The 24583-nt window shown below is 41.4% G+C and overlaps 1 protein-coding gene across 1 annotated transcript in view; it reads right to left on the minus strand.

Moving 5' to 3' along the window:
- The window catches only part of LOC147747312 (cytochrome P450 2J2-like), a 307172-nt gene that overhangs the window by 107094 nt on the left and 175495 nt on the right, over positions 1-24583 (minus strand). The window contains exon 4 of the mRNA XM_086953059.1: positions 16894-17054. Coding sequence (XP_086809185.1) covers positions 16894-17054 — 161 coding nt within the window. The remainder of the gene's footprint in view (positions 1-16893; positions 17055-24583) is intronic.

Raw genomic sequence — 24583 nt, forward strand, 5'->3', positions numbered from 1 at the left:
TGTCACTGGTGTTGCAACGTGTACAAAGTTTAATGGCTTCAACAATTTGATTGTCCATTTTAGGCCACCAAAAATTCGATCTGACATTTCTCTTGGTAATGGTGGCTCCTAGGTGTCCAGAATGGGCATCAGCAATTATTTTCTCCCGATAAACAGAAGGGGGGATGAATTTATTACCTCTAACAACTTTACCATTCTCTAAAGAAAGTTCTGAATTAATTTTCCAATAAATCTGAAGTTCGGGAGAAAGAGATTTTTCTTTGGGCCACCCTTTTTCTATGAAAGAAGTTACATCTTTAAGTACAACATCATTTTCAACTGCTTTAATCCAATCACTTTCAGCAAAAGAAATAGAATCTTCGGAAATGTTGGCCACAAAGCATTCTTCAATCTCAGTTTCCCAATCGTTTTCGTCAGGATCTTGTATGGGCAACCTGGACAAACAATCTGCCCGTTTGTTTTTACCACCTGGGATATAAATAACTTTGAAATTGAACTCCAATAATTTAGTGGAGAGTCTAGCCAATCGTGCAGTAGTACGTTTGATATTTCTGCCTGACAAAATATCGACGAGAGGTCGATGGTCGGTCTGAAGGACAAACGGTCTGCCCCATAAGTAAGATTTGAATTTCTCAACACTCCAAGCGCAAGCTAGGAGCTCTTTTTCTATGACTGAATATTTTCTTTCAACAGGACGAAGGGTCCTGGAGGCAAACCCCACCGTAAATTCCTTTCCATAAGCCAATTGTGAAAGAACAGCTCCTAAGCCATATTCACAAGCATCAACGGTGACCACAGTTTCTCTATTTCCATTAAAAGGCTGAAGAGCAGGAGCTTTAGTAATGTGCTCTTTAATAAGCTGAAAGCCTTTTTCACACTCATCAGACCAGCTGAAGGTAGCACCCTTTTTTAGTAGAAGTCTTAAACATTCAGTAGTCTTGGCATAGTCTCTCATGAATTTTGAGTAAAACTCACAAAGACCGAGAAAGGACAAAAGTTGTTCTTTGTTAGAGGGAGGAGGAGCTTCAATAATGCTTTTGACTAAACCTGGTCTGGGTTTAATGCCACTCTCAGAAATGGTATGACCAAGATATTCTACCTCTCTGGTTTTGAATACACACTTACTCTTCTGTAAGGTTACACCTCTTTGTTCTAGAATGTTAAAAACTTGGTCAATGGCTTTCTCATGTTCAGTCTCAGTTTGAGTAAAAATGAGAATGCCATCTTGGAAAACGACTACATTAGAGAGTTCCTCAAACATTTCAGACATGATTCGCTGAAAGACAGCAGCGGCAGAGGCTAGGCCAAAAGGGAGGCGACGAAATTGGAATACACCATCAGGCGTTACAAAAGCAGTGAGATGTCGTGAGAGAGGATGCAATTCAATCTGGTGGTAAGCTGCCTTGAGATCAAGTTTGGAAAACCAAGTAGATGAGCCCACCTTAGCTATTAAATCTTCAATACGGGGAAGGGGAAAACCATCGACCCAGATGGCCTCATTAAGACTGCGTAAATCCACACACATCCTAAGGTCACTGGACCTTTTCCTGGCAAGTACAATGGGAGAAAGCCATAATGTGGATTCTACTTTATCAATGATTTCTTGTTCACATAGTGACTTTAGATGTTTAGACAAATCATCTCTAATGCTAAGTGGGACATTTCTGAGTTTGTGTTTGATTGGAGTAATGTTGTCTTTGACTTTAATAAAATGCTGAAAATTGGTGATTTTACCAAGACGATCTTCAAACATTTTCTCATATTTGCTTTCCCACCATTTACCATTCAAAATGTTGCAAACAGGAACAGAAAATGAAGGTATGGAACAAGGAGGATTACACCCTTCAATAAATACAGGATTAGGTAATCCAGGTTTGATGGTAATACCAAATTCAGCCTGATGTAGAAGACCAAGGACATTAATGCCTCGCTTGGCAACATAAACCTTCCCTTTAATAGATTTACCAAAAATAGAGATTTCAGCCCAGAAGTAACCTAAAAGATTAATTCTGCTTCCTTCAAAAGCTACAGTCAGAACATCAGGAGGAAGTAAACACTTGTCTTGCCAAAAATGAGAGTATTTGTCATGAGAAACGAAAGTGATACGAGCCCCAGTGTCTACAAGTAATTGAACATGATATTTTTCAATGATGGTATCGACTTCGGGATCAGGAACATGAAATGTATGGCTGAAGTTGTCACTATCTTTTACAACAACTACATACTCCTGAGTAGTTACATCACACTCTGAATATTCAGTTGAATGCACTGGAGAATTTAAGTCAGAGGAAGAATCATTCTCATTCATGACAGATCGCACATTGCCTCTTCTACCTCTCATGCAAACTCTTGAGAAATGACCATTTTTGCCACATTGGCTGCATTGTTGGTTGACAGCAGGACAATATTTGAAGTTAGAAACATGGTAAGAAGAACCACATCTGAAACAAAAAGTACTTTGACTAAATTGTCTATTAGGCATAAAAGGTCTTCTGGTACTGGTAGTTCCCATTCTTCTAAAATAACCACGTGTGTCACGAGGAATAAAGTTAGGTGTCTTGGTAGAGACAGGCACTTTGGTGGAGACTGCACTTGAAATAGAGGTATTAGAGAGAGAAACTTCTAATTGTTTAGAATCCTCCAAAGATGTCTCTATGCTTTTAGCTATGTCAATAGCCTTATCCAGAGAAGGATCTTTGCAAGATAATAATTTCCCTTGAATTTGTTTGCAAGAACAACGAGCAACTAGTTGATCCCTAATAAGTTGTGAGGTGAAATTATCAAATTCACATTTGGAAGCAAGTATTTTCAAGGCAGTAACAAAGGTGTCAATGCTTTCTTCAGGTTTTTGAGCCCTGGTGAAAAATTTGTAACAATGTACAACCATGTTTTTAGTTTTAACAAAATACTTGTCTAATTTGGCTATAGCTATGTCGAATTCATCTGGAGCTTCACCAGGAGGCGGAACATAAGGAGGTAAATGGTCAAAAACATTTTGGCCTTCCACACCAAGATGATAATACATAAGACTTTTTTTTCTTTCTGCACGATATCTAAGACCATCAATAGCACCTAAATAAGCCATGAAAGATCTCAACCAGAGTTTCCATTCAAGAGGAGGGTCGCCAGGAGTCTGAAGAAATGGAGCTGGAGGAGAAACGCTTTGCATTGTGGAATCTTCTATTTTCTTTTTTTTTAATTGAAATGAAAAAGAAAACAGATGTGTAGAAGTTCTTTTGAAGTGTACAGAAACTGTGCACACTAGCGCGTAGTCGTCACTTTAGTAAGTAAAGGCTGTATGCACTTTAGTAAATAAAGACTGTATGCGTCAGCGTGAAAACGTAGTTGTTTTTTTTTTTATATATATAATGTATATATATATATAGCTGTGCACATCAGCGTGACAAAACAAAACACACAAAAAAAAAAATTATTTGCTGTGTGCGCAAGCTGTGCACATCAGCGTGATGAGACTCTTTTCAGCAGAAAAGAATTGTGCAGGTAAACATAAATATGCACACCAGAGCTGTGTACATCAGCGTGTGAATGAAGAGTTGCTGTGTGCATCAGCGAAGATGTAGGCTTTCTGAATATGCACACCAGAGCTGTGTACATCAGCGTGTGAATGAGGAGTTGCTGTGTGCATCAGCGAAGATGTAGGCTTTCTAGCTGGTTGGCTGTGCACGACAGGAACAATAAAAACTTGAAAGCAGCAGATGGAGCCTTTGTGACGACAGAAACAATGAAAACTTGAATGCAGTAGATGTGACGAGTGAAAGCTTTGTGACGTGTAACAGCTGAAGAGCATCAGGGGCGTCGTGTAGTAAGAGCGTCGTTGTGACGTGGTAGCTGACTGACAAGCAGCGTGAACGTCTTGACGAATGAGGATCGTTATGGTAACCAGCAAGCGTGAGACGTGATGGCGTTTGGTTGATGTACGTTGGGAATTCTATAACGTCATCATTATGAAGCGCAGCTCGGAAGGAGAGGAACAGGCGAAGGGGAAGCGTGTAGCACAGGAAAGGCAGAAAAATAGCAGGAAAAAATAGCAAAGGAAGTCCTGCGGCTGTGACGGCTCTCAATGAGTACGGCAAGCAAAGTAACAGTTTGTAAAGGTACTCACATTGATGTCGATCGTAAAGGAAGAAAATGTCCTCACTTTCAGAGCGCTTTACGCGATGGTGTTGTTGTAGAAGTTGAAAAGACAGCTGAAGAACAGCTGACCATCCTCTGTCGCCAATGTAAAGATGAGGCGCAGACAGGAAATGTTAGTTGAAGATTTATTGCAGGAAAGAGAGCCGTCCAGCTTGAAGGGGAGAAGAGCAGCTGCAACTGCCACACAGGGAATCCTGGAGTGGAATACTCTGTGCATGGAAACCCCACAGGTGACATCACAGGGTTCAGTAATGAAATAACAACAAGCAGTAGACAATGCAGATCACCACACATAGATTAATGAACATTAATCAAATCTGGCCGGCAAATACCTGCTGGCCTCTATAAACTCTATAAACTCTTTTTATCACAATCAAAGAGAAAAGTGTCGCACTCGCTATTTATAAATGTTACCCCATGACTACTTTGATTCACATGAATTTCTTTGAATGTTGGCCTGCTGAGAGAGCCTAGTCCAGGAATCTGTACATTTAGGTAGTTAACTGGAAGTCTGTAAAGTTGAGTTTTCTACTAGGAGGTTATGTGAGATACTGTGCCCAGATATTGAATGCCACGGGTCATAGAAGGTAGGCACAATCATTGGTGAAGACCTGCTTGTAGAGTTGGATCTCAGAGATCTTTTGAATGACTGCAAATGGGGAAGGTACCTCCCAATATGGGTTCATAGCACTCCAGAGCTGTAGGCAAGTGCTCTAAAAGATCCGCTGCTATGCTTCCTGTGAATGATTCTGGTTTCGGTTATTGGCTTTAGGTTGCCATTGCATATGTAGGGGAGAAGATTTTCCAGCAGTTATAGACGTCCGCCTACAAAGGATGTGTACACAGTACACATCTTGAATTCAATTCTCTTTCCACTGAGGTAGTGAAACTCTTCCAAGGCATGGGTTATATACTCTTTTTCTCTAGCGTTAAACCAGGATCTAGCCATGGACCTCAGTACTTTGTTTACCATCCTATATACAACAGTGTGTGAAATTCTCAATAACTTACTTTTGGGACTTGGTTTAGACAATACTGCAATAACCCAGTAGAAATAAATCCAGTGAACCAAATAATTTAATAAAGTTATTAATTTGTGATAGTGAAAGGACCCTCCATGCCCTTATAAGTTAAAAATTGGTATTTTCCCTCAGTCATGTACTGAGATTTAATAAGGGTAGTAAACTTGAGGTTGCATCAAAATGGTATGCCTTCCCACAAGAGGCATAATGAGGAGAATCCTCATAGTTTTCCCTTAAGGGTGCTGCACTCTGCAGCACATGTAAAAAGTGCATTTAGGGATTGTTTTTGTGGAGGAAGGTATTCCTTACTTCCAAAAAGCAATCCTGCCTGTAATGCAGGCACACTTGACTATGGTGGAAGGGTGCCTGCTTTAGTGCTAGGCAGCACTCAGTGCACTAGTGCAGGGAGAGAGCAGGAATGCGACATAGCTTAGTCAATATGGTGCATACCGGCTCTCTCCCCGTCACGCAGTGGATCAAGTTGTCGTGCTGCTTTGCAAGGCTTCTATGTAAATCTGGCCCTATGTGTCCCTGTCAGGTGATGTCAATTATGACAGCGAATTCCTACTAATACAAATGTTACAAGCAAGCCATGCCTCAATGTATGCCAGCATAAAGACACTAACTCCTTATATTGTATGTGCAAAAGATCAGGGCATAGAAAAATAATATTCTGAATGGTAATGTTTGCCCAAGGTTGACAATATTTTCAGAGCTGTATGTTGACATTAGTCACGCTAACAAACCAGAGAACCAACATTTTCATACTCTGAAGGCTGCAGGGCTATGTGCAATGATTAGAATTGCAAGAACATCCGGCCTCACACAAATCAGTTTTGTAAGGAAATACAAATGGCAACATTTGCCTGACTTTCCTGTGCTTCTGCATCAGAGTTCTCGCTAGTGTTAAAGAGCAATAATACAAGAGGAGTGCAAGAGTCTCCCGTCCATTTCCATAATAAAATCAGAGGAAATTGAAATGTATAAAGAGAATCAAGGATTTGGAAGGGACAGACATCAGGACTGATCATTAATGTGACATGTCAAATTACTGTTATGTGACTGTATGCTGAGGTATTTATAATAGTCACCTTCTTTCTTATTATGACAGTTGAGATTACTGTAACAATGTTGAGGCCACAATCTTTTCCTCCCACATTACAATAAAGGAAGCATGGATTTCGATTATGATCACAGTTCACATATTAGTAAAAGCAGAACACATTTGCACTTGTAGAGAGAAAATATAAATAGCAAGAAGGTGTACTTTTGAGTGACACCACATGCTGTATATCGTGACTGTTGTACATATTTTCACCACAGGGAATTAAAAAAGGTAAGTGATTTGTTAATGATATTTAAGAAGCTGCAGGTGCACACACTTGCTTCTACTACAATGCAAATGATTTTTAGACAAGTTCTACTGCACTTGCCTGTTTACTCTACTAAAGATCCATAGCCATTCAAGGGTGATTTCACATTCATTGGTAAATAAACATGGACATATACCAGTTGCAACTTTTTAATAGCTTGGTTATGGTCACTGTTGTCGCTCATTGTGGGCTGAGAATAAAAGATGAAAAACTGGGAAAGTAGGCTACATCACTTTCAAGTGCTTATCTTCAGTATTTCCTGGGAGCTTAAAATACGCAGTGTCATATATACTAACCCACAATGTTAGGAGATGGATGTGAAGAAGAGGGCTGACTTGCCGGAGTGGGGCTGGCGTGGAAGAGAGATGGAAGATTTTCCCCGGCAGGGTGGAATATTCCATGTTTACCGTACACTGTCAAAGAGTCTGCAGCCTTTTCCGAATAAAATTTCAACAGCTGGATTTTCTGGCCGGTAAAATCGGTGCTGGTGGTAAATGTGTGCCAGGAAGCTTCAATGGGGAGTGCGAAACTTGCATAATTTGTTGAAGCATAATAGGGCGAAAATTACAGAAAAATCAAGCAAAATTAAATGTCCCACCCTGTGCAGAGCTCCTGTGCCCACCCTGGAGGCATGGGAAGGGAAATGAGCAACTTCTAATCTGTGGTCACTCAAACCCAGTTCTGGGAAAAGCTCTTCTCTCACTGGACCTTATGGCTGACTGGCTAGGGGACAAAGGATGGGGCAGGCCAAGGTGTTAGCTACAGATGCCTATGGTAAGGTAGGCCCTTTTGAAGTGGATTAAGTTCCTGGGCACAGCCCAGATGGCCAACCTGTTAGAGAAAGAAAACACCCCTCCACACCCAAGCCCTTTGTCTCAGGTCTGGGAGCACATTCACAAGTCATTTAGGGGTCTAATCAGATCCTGGTTAACAGTCAGAAGCTCATGCAAACAATTATGCTTCTATTTTATTTAACTACCTGTTCTAAAATGTGTCTTACAAATCAGACTTCACCAAAGAATTGGGCTTGTAATAAATGTTGAAAAAAGTGCAAAGATAAACTCTGTAGTTAATTCCTAAGTGGCGATAGCAAATATTTCATTTAAGACTGCATCCCAGACAGTGCTTCCTTATGGAACAGCTACCCTGCTACAGTGAAAATTAGCTTTGAGGGTTTTTTCACTGTAAGGACATGTTTAACATGAAACCTTTACATTTCCTATCTTTAAATACCCTGCACCCTCCTTACGGGCATTTAAGACCAACTTAGGGGTGACTTAATAACATTTCAAAGGAGGGTTTAGGCATGTCAACAGCAGTTCATTTGACATGCCAAATTTGCAGTTGAAATCAGAACAGCCAGGCTACTGATGGAAGGTCTACAGTCATGTTTATGTTGCCATCATAGTGGATGGTACAATGAGTGCTTACAGGCCCTGGATACACTATGGTACCATACACTAGGGACTTCAAGATAAGCTAAATATGCCAATCAGGGGTATGCAAATTTCATCATGTTGAAAGGGGCAGTACAGGCACTTTACAACTTGTTAGCAGGGGTAAAGTGCACAGCGGTCTACAGCCAGCAAAAATAGTCAAGGCAACAATGTAGGGCGTTACAGCGCAAAACATTTTCATTTTCAATATTTATCAGTTGGCAGGGTCTCCAGGATCACACCCTACCCCTCCCAGGGATGCCTGACACAATACACCAAGTGCCACAGAAATGCTTCAACTTTGTGAACGAGATACCACCTCAACTTGGGTGTCACTCTCTGATTCAGTATCTGAGAGTTCACAAGTGCAGTAGTGGTCACAAACGATTGATGAATTTCATTCAGAATCACAAGTAGGTAGTTATCCTCATTTGATGCGACCTCCCAAATGTGATTCGCAATGAATCACAAAAATGCATTTTGCAAGTCAGAAAACATTTTTCCAATCACAAAATGCCTTCAACACATTGCATCTGTGTATTTTGTGGTCGTAAAGCTTGTTGGATTGAGAATCACACACTTTGTGACTGAAAAATGCTGTGATACATCAGGCATAGTCTTTATTGCTCTACTGAACTAGAGGTGTTTGCATTGCTGATCCGTATTCTTGGTGCTCTAGAGCTCAACTATCTGTACAGAGAAAGAGCTCCTGACAGAGCAGACTTTTGTGAATGAAGGGTTTATAAAGTGGGATCTTTACTGATCCAAAGTTCTTCTTTTGGAGATAAACTTTGTGTTTGTGGGTAAAGGAAGACTGATACTGTCCCAGAGACAATCCAGTGTGAGATGTAAAGTGTCTACAAATAGATAAAGATTGCCATGTGTAGCCAGTGCAGGACATATGGCCACATCTGTTCAAGTTTAGAACTTTTCTAGTACTGTGGTCTATATTTTTGTAACCTTTGGAATAGATAACGAGGGGATCTATAATATAGTTCATTGGCCTGTGAAAGACATGCTTTCTATATGATTACAGTGGCATGGAAATCCTTCATGCAGCATAGTCTTGTGGGGCAGATTGGCTCGTTTGTACCTTGTGAAAACTCTGTTCAATGGGAGAGCTTGGAATCAATACTCACAGCCACATTCTTTACTTTAGTAGAGTGGTTAGGAAGCTGCCAGATGACTTGGGCCAGGCAGTGGCAGGACCATGGTTATGCCATGCACAATCTGCATTTCAGATTGCTCAAAAGCATTGAATGATCTAGACCAAGAAATGGATTATCCATGTCTGAGATGATCTGGATGTCATAGGCAGGGGTGCTCCAGGTGACATCAGAATGAGCTGCAGAAGTTAGGACAGGTATAAAATGATGAGTGTGGGCGGTGGTATATCCTTGATGGAAGTCTAGCTGAGCGGTAAAAGGTGCTGAGCAGAATGGGAGAAGGGTGATGATATGGCCTCTATCAAGGTAAGTATTCATCCAGTTCAACAATACCATGAACTCTGTCACAAAACGTCAAGTAGGAAAAGGGTGGTGACTCCAAGAGAGTCTAAATGTAACAAAGAGCAGTTGCCTCTGACACCATACATTATACAATAGATTTTACCCAATGTCCTATTTTATTGACATTGTCAGCAATTTAGATTTTTGCGATTTCTTCAAAAGATTTTTCAATATAGCACAATTGGGTGATAGCACATTTGTTCAGGTCATCTCCATTGGTAGAATACATTCAACATATAACAATAATTAAATAAATTCTTCACGACATTTCATTACACAACATAAAAACAATACTAAACATTTAACAAAATTAAAGAAAACTCTGATCTTAATGTTATTGTTCCTAAATCACACAGAAAAAAGGCTTGCAGATTTGTTATTAAGCCAAATTAGCTGAAGAAAGATCAGTCCTACTTTCTCTCAATAGATTAACTATTCTTCGAGGTATGATTATTTCCCACAAAGAAACAGTAAATGTTAACCTGTATAAGGTCGGAGAGGTCTTTTAGGCTTTTTTTAGCCGTGGTGTGAGATACATCTCTCACTGTATGTCCTATTGGTATGTTAGGTCATAAGGCATCTGGTTCTCCTGGCCTGGATAGTAAGCCTACGCGTTTCGACCTTCTTTCAGATGACAGGAAATAAATTTGGAAAGGTCTTCATCAGGGCTCATGGTAATGTTTTGTAGGACATCATGCTACACCTGTGGGGTTGTAAGGGGCATGTTTTAGTGGGGGGATCAAGAGTCTTGTATACATTTTTGTAAAAAGGAAATTAAAATGTAAATTAATATTGAGGGGACCGTGGGGATCACGTACCCGTTTTGTAGAACAATGATTGTTCTGATTCTTTTTTCTTCGTGTCTTTACATTACTTCAGTCGCTGGGCCATGCAGCATGGGAGTATTTTCTTCTAGGGATGACTCGCGTATAAAAGTCTTTTCCAGGGTGTTTCTAGGATGCGCTGAGGAGAGGGGGCAAGGAAGAACATTCTGGTTATTTTTCTATTTTTCTATTTCAGCGCAGCATTTTTAATTAACCTGTACAGTGGGGGAAGGCAAAGTGTTCATTCTCGGCTGAGCATTTAACCCCAATCGTCGGAGGTCCTCCGCAATCGTGTGGCCATTATGTGTGTCGTGACAAGTACTAAGTGGTTCACCCCGAGCTAAATGCTAGGCGGATAGTAGCATTCTCCAGCGTGGGCAACTCGTACCTTTTAGTCTTTATCCTGGTACCGAATGTCTGTATTCTTTTCGGCAAGTTAGATACGTTGTTTCTGTGTTTGGCGGCGTTCCTCCTGTGTCGGGTTCGTCAGTAACCTGGGTTTGAACAGGATTGCCGGTCATTGGCTGTTTTAGGGCTTATCTTGACTTATCTTCATTCTGATTGGTCGCGCTTCGCTTTGCTGTAGGAGCTGCTTTCCTATAGGTTAAGGAGCGCGTTGCCATGGTGCAAGACGCCTTCCGCTGATCCGGAGTTCTTGTGGCTTTGGTTATTTTTCATGTGACCGGCTGGTACAACTATGGACGTTTCGGAGTTACGGCTTGTCTTATAAATCACATTTTAGTATTGCGCCGTACCGGCCAGGTGTTTAATTGTTTTAATAGTTGTGTATGAGTCCAGTCCGATGCCGAGATACAAGATGGTTATGGAACGCGTTGCCATGGTGCAGGACGCTTTCCGCTGGTCTGGGGTTGTTATAACTTTGATAGTTTTTTCTATGACGTGCTGATGCAGCTATAGAGATGTTACTGTGACACTATAGACTTTTCGGGGTTACGGCTTGTCTTATTAATTCACATTTGATTATTGCTCCGTACTGGTCAGGTGTTTAGTTGTTTTAATGGCTGTATATAAATCCAGTTGGTTGCCACGATGTGAGACGTTCTCTGCTGGCTCTTGGTGGATGGGGCTTTGATTTTTTGTCGATGATCTTATGAAACGGCGAAGTTTGAACCAGTGTGCGGTATTTGCCGAGTCTTTAGGTTTAGGGTGACTGTGGTTAACTTGTATTTTTTGTTTTGAGCAGGATAGTCTTTTCTTAAAACTGGAGGCTTACACGTCTCGTAATTACCGCGAGTCTTCTAGTGCTGTACTTTGCACTTTTGGAGAATAAAATGTCTCTGAGGGGCATTGTTGCTAGGAGAGGAGAGGTCACGTGTGATCTTCCTTAAAGTTGGGCAGGCATTGTCAGGAACATGTTTGCCTGTATCATGACTGTGTCAGGGATGCAGATCTTTTTTGGTCCTAAATTATGGGGCTCCATCATACAAAACTAGAAATTTCGGCAAGTTCATTCAATCCATTATCCACAGAACCAAGATACATAATGGTTTTAGCTTCCTGCTTTGATAGGTTTTGGGGCACATTTTTGCCTTTAATGTGTTTAACCACTGTCCATTTAATATCATCTGGTCCATGATTCTTTGCAATACAGTGTGGTACCATTGGTGCATCTTCTTTCCTGCATCTGATTCTTGAACGATGTTGTGATATTCTTGTTTTGACCGGTTGACTTGTTTTGCCCACATATACAAGGCCACATGGGCACACTATACAATATATAACATTATGTGTGTTACAGTTCGTAAAGTCCTCATGTTTGATTTGTTTTAGACCATATGTAAATGTGGTTCCTTCCAATGTACTTGAACATGACACACAATTTCCGCATTTATTGTGCCCTTTGATGGGTGGAAGGTTCAAAAAGGACTGGATGGAGGTGTTTTGTGGGGGCAAAAATGTGTCTGCACGAACCAGTTTGTTTCTCACATTCTCGTTCTTTTTTAGTGCAAATATTGGTAGAGCTTCGAAAGGTTTCAAGCTTTTCACTGTATTCCAATTTCTGCAAACGATCTTCTTTATTTGGGTTGTAGCTCCTGAGAACGTTGTCACGCATACAATTGGAACTTCTTCCTTAGTCTTGTCTTTCGGGGTCAGGAGGGTTTCTCTAGGGATATACCACGTTCTTTTCATTGTTCGCTTCAGTCATTTTCTTGGGTATCCCTTCTCTAATAATTTTTCAATCAGTTCTTTGGCATTTGAAAAATAGTCAATTTTCCTAGAACAGTTTCTGCGCAATCGCATAAATTGACTTAGAGGTAAGTTCTCTCGTAGATTGCGTTGATGAAAACTTGAGAAATGAAGGAAGGTGTTTCGGTCGGTCTCTTTTGTATACAGGGTGGTATAGATGGCACCTTCCTCGTGTTTTATCATCAGGTCAAGGAAGTTGATTTCTTTTTTATTGTATGCCAGTGTGAATTGAATGTTGGGGTTTCTGTTGTTGAGCCAAGTTACAAATTCTTTTAGTTGCTGTTCTCCACCCCTCCATAGCATAAAGACGTCGTCAATATAACGGCGCCATATTTTAATATGGCCGTCGTAGGGTTGTTGTTGTAAATCCACTTGGCTTCATACAGCGCCATGTACATAATTGCCATTTCCGGTGCGAAAGGACATCCCATCGCGGTCCCCATTGTTTGTACATATTGGATGTTGTGAAATTTAAAGAAATTGAATTTCAGACAGATTTCTGCTAATTTCAACAGAAAATCTGTGGGGACATTGTGGGGTCTTTCTCTCTTGTCTAGAATGAATTCAAGGGCTTCCAGGCCATCTTCTTGTGGAATGTTAGAGTACAGACTAACTATGTCCATAGTTACTAGAATTTCCATGGATTCGTCAAAAATTTGTCCATCAAGGAAGTTTATTGCTTCCATAGTATCTTTGATGTAGCTAGTTGTTTGGCTCACAAGAGGTTTAAGAAATGTATCCACATATTTTGCTGGGTGTTTAAGTATGGAATTTACCCCCGAGATTATCGGTCGACCAGGTGGGGTCCTTATGGATCTTTGGGAGGGCATACATCAATGGTGTTCTTGGGTTCTTATTTATAAGGTATTCTCCCTCTTTTTTGGATAACCAGCCTTCTCTTCGGCCTTCATCCACCAGTGTCTCAAAACGGTTAGTCAGTTTTTTATTCCAATTTTCATCAGTTCGTTTGTAGTACCTTTCATCTGATAATTGCCTTTGGACTTCTGCTTCATACATTTCTCGTGATCCTCTCAGAAACAAACTGGTTCGTGCAGACACATTTTTGCCCCCACAAAACACCTCCATCCAGTCCTTTTTTAACCTTCCACCCATCAAAGGGCACAATAAATGCGGAAATTGTGTGTCATGTTCAAGTACATTGGAAGGAACCACATTTACATATGGTCTAAAACAAATCAAACATGAGGACTTTACGAACTGTAACACACATAATGTTATATATTGTATAGTGTGCCCATGTGGCCTTGTATATGTGGGCAAAACAAGTCAACCGGTCAAAACAAGAATATCACAACATCGTTCAAGAATCAGATGCAGGAAAGAAGATGCACCAATGGTACCACACTGTATTGCAAAGAATCATGGACCAGATGATATTAAATGGACAGTGGTTAAACACATTAAAGGCAAAAATGTGCCCCAAAACCTATCAAAGCAGGAAGCTAAAACCATTATGTATCTTGGTTCTGTGGATAATGGATTGAATGAACTTGCCGAAATTTCTAGTTTTGTATGATGGAGCCCCATACTTTAGGACCAAAAAGGATCTGCATCCCTGACACAGTCATGATACAGGCAAACATGTTCCTGACAATGCCTGCCCAACTTTAAGGAAGATCACACGTGACCTCTCCTCTCCTAGCAACAATGCCCCTCAGAGACATTTTATTCTCCAAAAGTGCAAAGTACAGCACTAGAAGACTCGCGGTAATTACGAGACGTGTAAGCCTCCAGTTTTAAGAAAAGACTATCCTGCTCAAAACAAAAAATACAAGTTAACCACAGTCACCCTAAACCTAAAGACTCGGCAAATACCGCACACCGGTTCAAACTTCGCCGTTTCATAAGATCATCGACAAAAAATCAAAGCCCCATCCACCAAGAGCCAGCAGAGAACGTCTCACATCGTGGCAACCAACTGGATTTATATACAGCCATTAAAACAACTAAACACCTGACCAGTACGGAGCAATAATCAAATGTGAATTAATAAGACAAGCCGTAACCCCGAAAAGTCTATAGTGTCACAGTAACATCTCTATAGCTGCACCAGCACGTCATAGAAAAAACTATCAAAGTTATAACAACCCCAGACCAGCGGAAAGCGTCCTGCACCATGGCAACGCGTTCCATAACCATCTTGTATCTCGGCATCGGACTGGACTCATACACAACTATTAAAACAATTAAACACCTGGCCGGTACGGCGCAATACTAAAATGTGATTTATAAGACAAGCCGTAACTCCGAAACGTCCATAGTTGTACCAGCCGGTCACATGAAAAATAACCAAAGCCACAAGAACTCCGGATCAGCGGAAGGCGTCTTGCACCATGGCAACGCGCTCCTTAACCTATAGGAAAGCAGCTCCTACAGCAAAGCGAAGCGCGACCAATCAGAATGAAGATAAGTCAAGATAAGCCCTAAAACAGCCAATGACCGGCAATCCTGTTCAAACCCAGGTTACTGACGAACCCGACACAGGAGGAACGCCGCCAAACACAGAAACGACGTATCTAACTTGCCGAAAAGAATACAGACATTCGGTACCAGGATAAAGACTAAAAGGTACGAGTTGCCCACGCTGGAGAATGCTACTATCCGCCTAGCATTTAGCTCGGGGTGAACCACTTAGTACTTGTCACGACACACATAATGGCCACACGATCGCGGAGGGCCTCCGACGATTGGGGTTAAATGCTCAGCCGAGAATGAACACTTTGCCTTCCCCCACTGTACAGGTTAATTAAAAATGCTGCGCTGAAATAGAAAAATAGAAAAATAACCAGAATGTTCTTCCTTGCCCCCTCTCCTCAGCGCATCCTAGAAACACCCAGGAAAAGACTTTTATACGCGAGCCATCCCCAGAAGAAAATACTCCCATGCTGCATGGCCCAGCGACTGAAGTAATGTAAAGACACGAAGAAAAAAGAATCAGAACAATCATTGTTCTACAAAACGGGTACGTGATCCCCACGGTCCCCTCAATATTAATTTACATTTTAATTTCCTTTTTACAAAAATGTATACAAGACTCTTGATCCCCCCACCGAAACATGCCCCTTACAACCCCACAGGTGTAGCATGATGTCCTACAAAACATTACCATGAGCCCTGATGAAGACCTTTCCAAATTTATTTCCTGTCATCTGAAAGAAGGTCGAAACGCGTAGGCTTACTATCCAGGCCAGGAGAACCAGATGCCTTATGACCTAACATACCAATAGGACATACAGTGAGAGATGTATCTCACACCACGGCCAAAAAAAGCCTAAAAGACCTCTCCGACCTTATACAGGATAAAATTTACTGTGTCTTTGTGGGAAATAATCATACCTCGAAGAATAGTTAATCTATTGAGAGAAACTAGGACTGATCTTTCTTCAGCTAATTTGGCTTAATAACAAATCTGCAAGCCTTTTTTCTGTGTGATTTAGGAACAATAACATTAAGATCAGAGTTTTCTTTAATTTTGTTAAATGTTGAGTATTGTTTTTATGTTGTGTAATGAAATGTCGTAAAGAATTTATTTAATTATTGTTATATGTTGAATGTATTCTACCAATGGAGATGACCTGAACAAATGTGCTATCACCCAATTGTGCTATATTGAAAAATCTTTTGAAGAAATTGCAAAAATCTAAATTGCTGACAATGTCAATAAAATAGGACATTGGGTAAAATCTATTGTATAATTTATGGTGTCAGAGGCAACTGCTCTTTGTTACATTTTGACTTGATTCCAGCCTCTGATTACCTTAAGAGAATCAATCCCCTGTTTGCTTGCTTATCCAAGAGAGTCAACACTTTTCTAGTGGTGATCTTGGGTAACAATTAATGTGATTTCACAACCTTTCCAAGGTCAGAATTGTATTTATCTGGGTCAGAGGATATTGTTTTGCTCAATCAAAGTTGGGATATGTAAAAATACAGTTTTTTCACAGGGCTTATCCAGAAATATCCCATGATATAAAGGTCTTTAGTAATCAGGATCCCCTTGTCAAGTCTTTGCTCCTTGAGGAAGGTGGACTTGCTCTGTTCTTCTTACTCACTGCAATTCAGATCAGGCATTATACCTAGTGTTGGTAGGAAATATATATGTAGAAAGAAGCTAAACTCCGCAGATAATTAATATTTTCCTTTTTTAGAAAGTTCTTACTGTCAAAAGAAAAGGGACTCTCAGGAGAAGTAAAATGTGCTTTATCACAGATCCTTTCTGTTGGTACCTGTTATATATGCTCTGCTGATTGTCCAAACAAAGAGCATACAACATTTATCGCACTCATATGGCACAATAGAAAATGGTCACAATCAGAAAGTACAAACGTGCAATAACTTCTGCTTACCTGACAAGTTAGGTTCGTGTGAAGCTTTGACGTGACACCAAATATATGAAGTATTTCCTGGAACTCTGGGTCCTGATAGTCAAAGCGATCGCCAAAAGTTATGGCACAGATAATATTTGAAACACTGCTATTGATGTAAAAGTGTGGGTCAAATGGCTGCCCTAAAATTGAAGTGTAAACAAAATTAAGTTCAGATTACATCTGAGGGCTTACAATACTCAATGTAGCATAGAACGCTTATATTTTTGAATGCAAATTGGAACTGCCACTTCATGTGTAAGCCTAAACCTAATGGATTATTGGTCGAGTTCACAAACGGGTTCACACATCTAATCTATGCCCCATGGATCAACATCTTAACTTGAACAGGTTGCTGTAGAGGCAGCTGTTCTGACCCAGCGTCTTGTACTCTTGCACTTTTAAAACCTAAGGTAGGAACGATAAAAATACACAATCTCAAAGGAAACAGATTATGACTTTGCACTAATAAATGGATTGGCTCACATGGAAAAATCCACCAGCACAGTGGAAATTACTAAGTGAGTAAATCTACTCATAGGGACAGGTCTGTACACATTCCAGAGTGGTGGACTTGTGCAAAATATAGTAGACACCCACAAACTCAGGCATTGTTGTGGAGAATTACAAAGCTTTTAAGGTAAATTCACTCTGGAAATGGCTGGAGATGATGTCATGCATCATGGGCAGGAGTAAATATGTTTGCAGTGCGGGAAACAAGAAACAACCCCCTCAAAATTAGAGAAAATCATTTCACGGTGGAGATATTTAATTGTATTCTAAATGTTGACATGTCTTTCACATAAATCTGCAATATTGTACTCAGAATCTCGTACAGTAACTGATAAAATAGAGAAAGAAATTCAAGGTTAGGATGTATGGGACCATCATAAAACTGAAATAATACATCTGTACGTTTTTGCGTAGGAGTTGTAGCACCAAATACTCTAAAACAGTTGCAGGGCATATCAGGACACTCTCCAACAATAAAGGCTATGTGCAATCAATTAAAGTGGTGTTCTCACCAATAGAGCATTTACTGGAAGGTCACTTCGGTTTTGAGATTGTGTTCTTATACGTCTATCACCCACTGATTTCTATAGGATTCTCACTAGGAGTCTTCACCCATCTCATGCTTGACATGCTGTCCAGTTTTTCCAGGGAGGCATCTCTAGTTTGACAGCCTGCCCAGTTATTTAATTCATGGCTCTCAAGCCCTTAAACTGCAATTTCTCAGTTTGGGGCTATAGCTGCCTCTCCACGGTAGGGAGTGACCTCTCGCCCAACAAAAAAGGCTTAGAAAACCTGGGTCTAAATGTTTTAAAACCTCTTCCAATGCACTTATTTGCTCTTAAGAAGACGTTAGTGAGGGTATAACCATTAACGTATTGGCACAACAACTAAAAATCTGTTTTAATTTTTTACCCTTAATGTTCCAAAATGTTGATTTTGCAGGCGGTAACCAAGAATGTTTTTCATGAATCTCCTGAACATAAAGATACCAACAATTTATATGAGTCTAGTTGGGTCAAGCTGCCACCTGTGCATAAGCAGCCGCTCCTTAAAAAATCTCTCTAGACTTTCAAACATCTCCATGAAAAGCTGTAGGAGACTCAGAACTGTAAACAAACATTGCAGACCATTAGATAATCTGATCTCATGTACCTTAAAAAATGTATAGCTGGCAACAGATCTGCCCCTCATTCCCAAAAGTTGAAGGACCATGGAGAAACACAGATAGTGGGGATGTCATGTGATAATTAGAATGTGGGCATTAATAGTACAAAGGACAACATTTTGTTTTTTTTATTTCCTGTGTTACTATTATCACCTTTGATAAAGAACTGGCCATGTGACATCAATTGTCTAATACTTAATAACTTGTAGGATGAGGTAAAAATGTTCCAGCCCTTAACATATCATGGGTAAAAAGTGTGAGGATTGAGCAGTTTAGCTAGGGGATCTGTTGGCAGAAGAAGGCTACATTCTTTGTGTGATAACCACTATGGTTCTTACCACAAAAGGTAATGCTTTCAGTTCTTCACTAGAAAGACTGCACTTTACTACAACACAGTTATGTGGAAGTAACAATCAGATTTGTCCCAAAGGGCACAAATACAGATTTCCCGGGGGTCTCTATCTATTCTCTTTTGAGTAAGTGGTGACTGGGAGGCGCAGGTAGCGGATGGAAGAGGCACCCTACTGAAAGGATGGGAGCAGCCACCCACCAAAATTACTAGAAACAAGGATGGATACAAGAGGGTGGGCTTGGACTGGTTACCAAGCCACTTGTACAAGTGCTCTATTCGATGAAGATTCAAACAACGCATGTGCAGCTATGCATGGAAACACCATGTCAATACAATGCGTTGTTCAGGATGTGGCCCACTGGCTGGTTGAAGGCAGTTACTGTCAATGGAGGAAGGAAAACATTCTGTAGGCTTGAGAATACACCAGTAAAATTAGTTCTTTAGGAGACTACCAAGGTGTACCCGGGTAGGACATTAAGAGGACTGTCTATAGTATTTTGGGTTACGGTGACACTAAATGTTGCTATTAAACACATTAAGGGCCAGATGTCTATAGTATTTTGGGTTACGGTGACACTAAATGTTGCTATTAAACACATTAAGGGCCAGATGTAGGTCACCCAATACCGGTCGGTAACGGCCGAAATGACCGAATTTCGGCCGTTACCGACCGGTATTGGGCTTTTGGATGTAGGTGGCATTTTTGTAGGATTCGGTATTTTACTGAATCGGTAATTTAAGGATTCGGTAAAATACTTAATTCTTAACATACCGATTCGGTAAATTACTGAATCCAGGATTGTTAGAACCGGCTGTCTCTAGTTGGCAGAGGTATACACTTCTGACAAATAGGGACACTCCTTTTCTAGTTAGGGCAAGGGGATCACACCCTTCGATAACCCCTGCTCACCCCCTTGGTAGCTTGGCAGAGCAGAACAGGCTTATCTCAGAGGCTGTGTGTTAAGCAATTATGACCACGCACAGTAATACAGTGAATACACTACAAATGGACACAACACCGTAGTATTATAAAAATAAGTATTTTTATATAAGACTTAGCACAAGACCAAATAACGGCAAAACTGTACACAATCGGAATAAATACGTTCGGGAAGGAAAAAGGATAGTTCAAAGGTAGTTTCTTCTTTAGCACAAAAGTCTTTAGTATCAAGCAATTCTTCTTCTTGGAAACACAGTTCTTTAGCAACAGGGTAACTCACACGGGAGCTACACAACGCTGGGGCAAAGGTAATCCACAGGTTCGGCGTCGACCGCGAGGAGCGCTGCGTCGGGCCTGGAGTCACACGGACCCCCAACAACACAGTACCTTAGGAAAATGAAGCACACGAGGATCAGCGGCGTCGAACACTCCGGCGTCGCGTCTTCGGTGTCGATCAGGCCACAGCAGGCGTTGTCGATGATGCAGTTGCACAGAGTGAGCAGCGCTCACGGCGTCGAAGGGCACACGGTTGATGCGATCAGCAGCGGGGCAGACACGAGGTCCTCTGGAGTTAGAGCCGTACTCCTACTCACTGGCGTTGCTGCTGGCGTCGGTTGGGCCCAGCGTCCGATCGTCGTGGTTGCTGGTTCTTTCAGAGATGCTGGATTCACACTTCCAGCGGATAGTACTTTGTAGCAGGTGAAGTCCTTTAGCCCTGTGACTTCGGCAGGAGACTGGCACTCTTCCAGTCCTTGGAGATTTTCTTAGCAAGCGTGAGAGTACACACACAGTTCCTCTCTCCTGGTTCCTTGGCAAAAATAAAGAAGCGCTGCAGGATTCCCCCAACAACAGCACACTGGCAGAAGGGGTAAGCAGTCCTTTAGATCAGCAGGCTTCTTGTCCTTGGTTACAGGGTTCCTTGTCAGAAGTGATCTGATTTCCTAGTTCAGGGGTCCTCCTCTTATACCCCTTTTCGTCTTTGATCCCTTTGTCTATGCCGGGGATTTCCCAACATCCTGGGTCTGTGGTGGGTGGAGCTAGGCAGTAGCACCTGGCCTATTCATTGAGCCGGGCCGGGTCCTCAGACGCCCCGCAGGAGGTGGAGCCAGCATTGACACTGGCAGGAGCAGAGCTATCGCCCTCCTGGCAGGAGGTGGGGCCAGGATCGTCCATGGCAGGTACAGAGCCATCCGTCGCTCGGCAGGAGGTGGAGCCAGCATTGTATCAGGCAAGGCAGGCTATCAACAACTACTCTCCCCCTACTCTCAACGTAATGTCCCACTCATCCCACACTGACTCATCCAGACCTCTTGGAGCCACCCAGCTCCTGTCACATACACGCAGACCAGCAGAGACCAGATATGGTTAGACAAGAAAATAGACACTTTCTAAAAGTGCTATTTTCGAACCCAGAGTCCAACAACCATCCACACCAACGGATGCGTAATTAAACCCCGAGTTCAGGGATACCAAACTCGACATTGCACCATGCTCCCCGAGCCAGCTAGGATTATAGCGTTAATAACCCCGGCGGCCCATTCTATCCAACGGAGAGCAGGCTACCTTGCAATAGTGAAGCCCTAAGATGGCGGCACTTCACTATCAGGACATGCCAACTTGGTCAGGCTTGTCCTACCTTACACTTACAATGCACCCTGCCCATGGGCCTACCATAGGGGTGACTAACATGAAGTTAAGGGAAGGTGGGAGGGGCTGGCAGGTAGGTATACCTGCACATGGGTCTCGCAATGACCGACCCGTAGACATTCTTTTACAAGGCCGCTCCTGTGGGTGGCACAACACGTGCTGCAAGCCCACGAGCGGCATTTGTATTTACAAGCCCCGGCACTCCTGGTGCACTAGACTAGGGACTGACAGTAAACCAAATAAGCCAAACATGGATATAATAGATACATCATTTTAACAGAGGGAGCACTTGCGCTATGGCACTGATCAGCAGTGACACGGCGCCCAAAGCATATACCAGCAAAACATCGTAACACAGTAGAGGCAAACAGGAAAAATGGAGGAGAGGCTCAAGCCAATGATGTCAGGTCTAACAAGGATGTAGGGAGAACTCAAGTTAGTGCATTCCTCACTTAAGGGTTAGTTATTTACCACCAACTCTAAGTTGGTGGTAAATAATGAAAGCCTTTGAAAAAGCATTTTTTTTGCTTTTCCAACAGTGCCTTAGGGCATGTATGTCAGCAACATGTGCACCCATACATTCGGTAATTGACATTCTTTCCTATGGGCCTCCAGGCCCATAGGAATGAATGGCAAACCGATTCGGTAATTACCAAAACTTACCGATTCAGTAATTTTTTACGAAAAATTACCTACATCCCATTTACCTGTTCTTAAATATCGAATCGGTATGATTCGGTATTTAAGAGTCGGTAAACTGGGATTACCTACATCTTTTATCCTTAGGTTGAGCCTAGGCAGCGCAAGCGCTGTCTCTCAACATGCTGTTATCAGTCAGGGGGCTTACAGCCCCCTTCCAGCTTCTGATTGGCTTTTGTCAGTGTCCTTCAAAAAAACGATGTTTTTAATTGGTTAATGGTTCCTGTTTGTCTCACTTTTTTTGTCAATTGTTGACTCCCATGTATCCCCTCCTTGAACTTGTCCTCTCCCACTTGTTCTATTTTACTTTCATTGCAGGAATTATTTTTTTAAATTCAAATAAGCATATTCCCTAGAGCAGCGATTTATCTTTCAACCACTCGCTCTCCTCCCCCTGCCCCCTCGTGCTTCCCTGATACTGCTGAATACATTTCTTGTTCTGCTTGTTGTTTTTAATATGTGGTTTGTGTTTATCTCTGTCTGTTAACTTTACCTTGATACACTATTAGTATTTTCTTTTTATCTTGCACCACCGGTGACATAAACACGGCGAAAAACTGCTCTTGTCCTCCACACTACTGTTGGTGTTTTGACTTGTTGCGTGCTTATTGAAACGGGGCTGTTAATCTTTTGGCTTTCTGTTGCTCTTTATTTAAAGCCCCAGAACTAATGTAAGAGGCTGCTTCTCCCAGTGCGCTTTTTTATTTTTTTTGTTGGGTTTTTAAGTTAGGGAATTTTTGGTTTCCACTCGCGTTTGTGTTTTTACTGCTGATGATCAATGTTTGAAAAAAGTTTATTATCCTCTGAAATGGACTTTGTTGGTGTCTTTTTTAGAAGTTTCCAAGCTATGCGGGAAGGTTCCCATACATATATATTTAGGGCCAAATATTCAATGTCTGGTGCCAACAACATCCACATGTGCCAGTTAGATGATTGATACTGATCTGTAGTGCTATGCTAATTTTTGCTTTATTGTAGTAGAGCAGTATCCTTTCTTAACACAGCTAAAAATTACTTAACCCTGTCCCATAACTGCAGCCTCCTTGTTGCCAATTGGTGTTCAGTGGAAAGAAAGTTGCGGCGAATGACTTCAAAGGTTAAATGGGTACTTAAATTCCTTTTGGCTATTTCCACACAAGACTATTGTAATGCGCTTGCACTTTTTTTTTTAAGTGAGCAGGGTGAGATAAGGAGTCTGAAATGGTGGAAGAAGTTTGAATAGTTGTAGTTGTGTTTTTAAAGGTGCTAGCTGATATCTGAAAGAGGAAATCTGCATAGCTGAAAAGATCTTTATCAGTGCTTCAAGGTACATATGTGTGTTTTTTAAGCATGTAAACTAACAGTGAATTGTTGTAACTCACCAGATGTGACGCTTCCTCCGGAGACTGGAACTTAGTTCCTAAGCAGCCTCCTGTGATATAATCGAAATATTGACTCATGCGCTGTTACCAGCAAGGAATGAGGTGTTGGTATGAATAGTGTTAGTCGTCATTTGGCTGCGTCGCAATTTTGTCCTTTTTAAGTGGGGATACTTTTTAACAGTTGTTTTCTCTTGTTAGGTCTTGATACTGGCTGTTACTGTAATAAAAAATGAAACTGGCAGTGATACAAACGTTTGTAAACAGTAGGGTCAATCCATTTCTTAAGAGACTCGTTCCCTATGCGTTTGGGCAAACTAAAAGGCAGCTTCTCTTTTTATTTTTGTTTTACGTTTCACAATTTATGTGGATAGTTTTTATCGTTGTATTTGTTGCTTTAATAAGAGGTTTGTTTCCTTTATCTGTTTGTTACCTTTATAGGTCGAATCTCAACCCTATAGGCTTTTAAGCACACCTCCTAATTGCTAGTTAAGTGTGGCATTTAAAAATGCTGGCTTATAATTGGTGCATTTGTTGAAATGCCCCTCCTTTGTGTACTGAGTTTCCCCCCTGGCAATTTAACTATTAGAATGTTTTTGTTGGCCATCACACTGTATAGCATGTGATGGCCTCTCCTCCAGTCTGGTTTATTTATAGCTGGTTTTTGCCTGCAACCAATGAGGTTGCCTGCATTCCTGAAATAACAGGAGCAACTGGAATGGCTGCTACATGTGAGTGCCCTGCTTGTGTCTTCGGTGCGTCTTTTTTTTTTATTGTTTCCTGCTCATCCCCATTCAGTATTTCTTATTCTACATACATATTTTAATTTTTGTTGGACTTTTAGACACTGGGAAATAAAATGATTCGCACAGAATGTTGAGTCTATGCTGACACTCAAACCCTGTTTCTGCCGCTGACCGCGTGACCCACAGGGGAGCATGGGCGGGGCAGCGCTTTAGTCCCACCCGGCGTTGGACTGACCGGTTTTAATTGTGATT

The sequence above is a fragment of the Lissotriton vulgaris genome, chromosome 1_1, assembly GCF_964263255.1.
Source record: "Lissotriton vulgaris chromosome 1_1, aLisVul1.2, whole genome shotgun sequence".
Taxonomy (NCBI): domain Eukaryota; kingdom Metazoa; phylum Chordata; class Amphibia; order Caudata; family Salamandridae; genus Lissotriton; species Lissotriton vulgaris.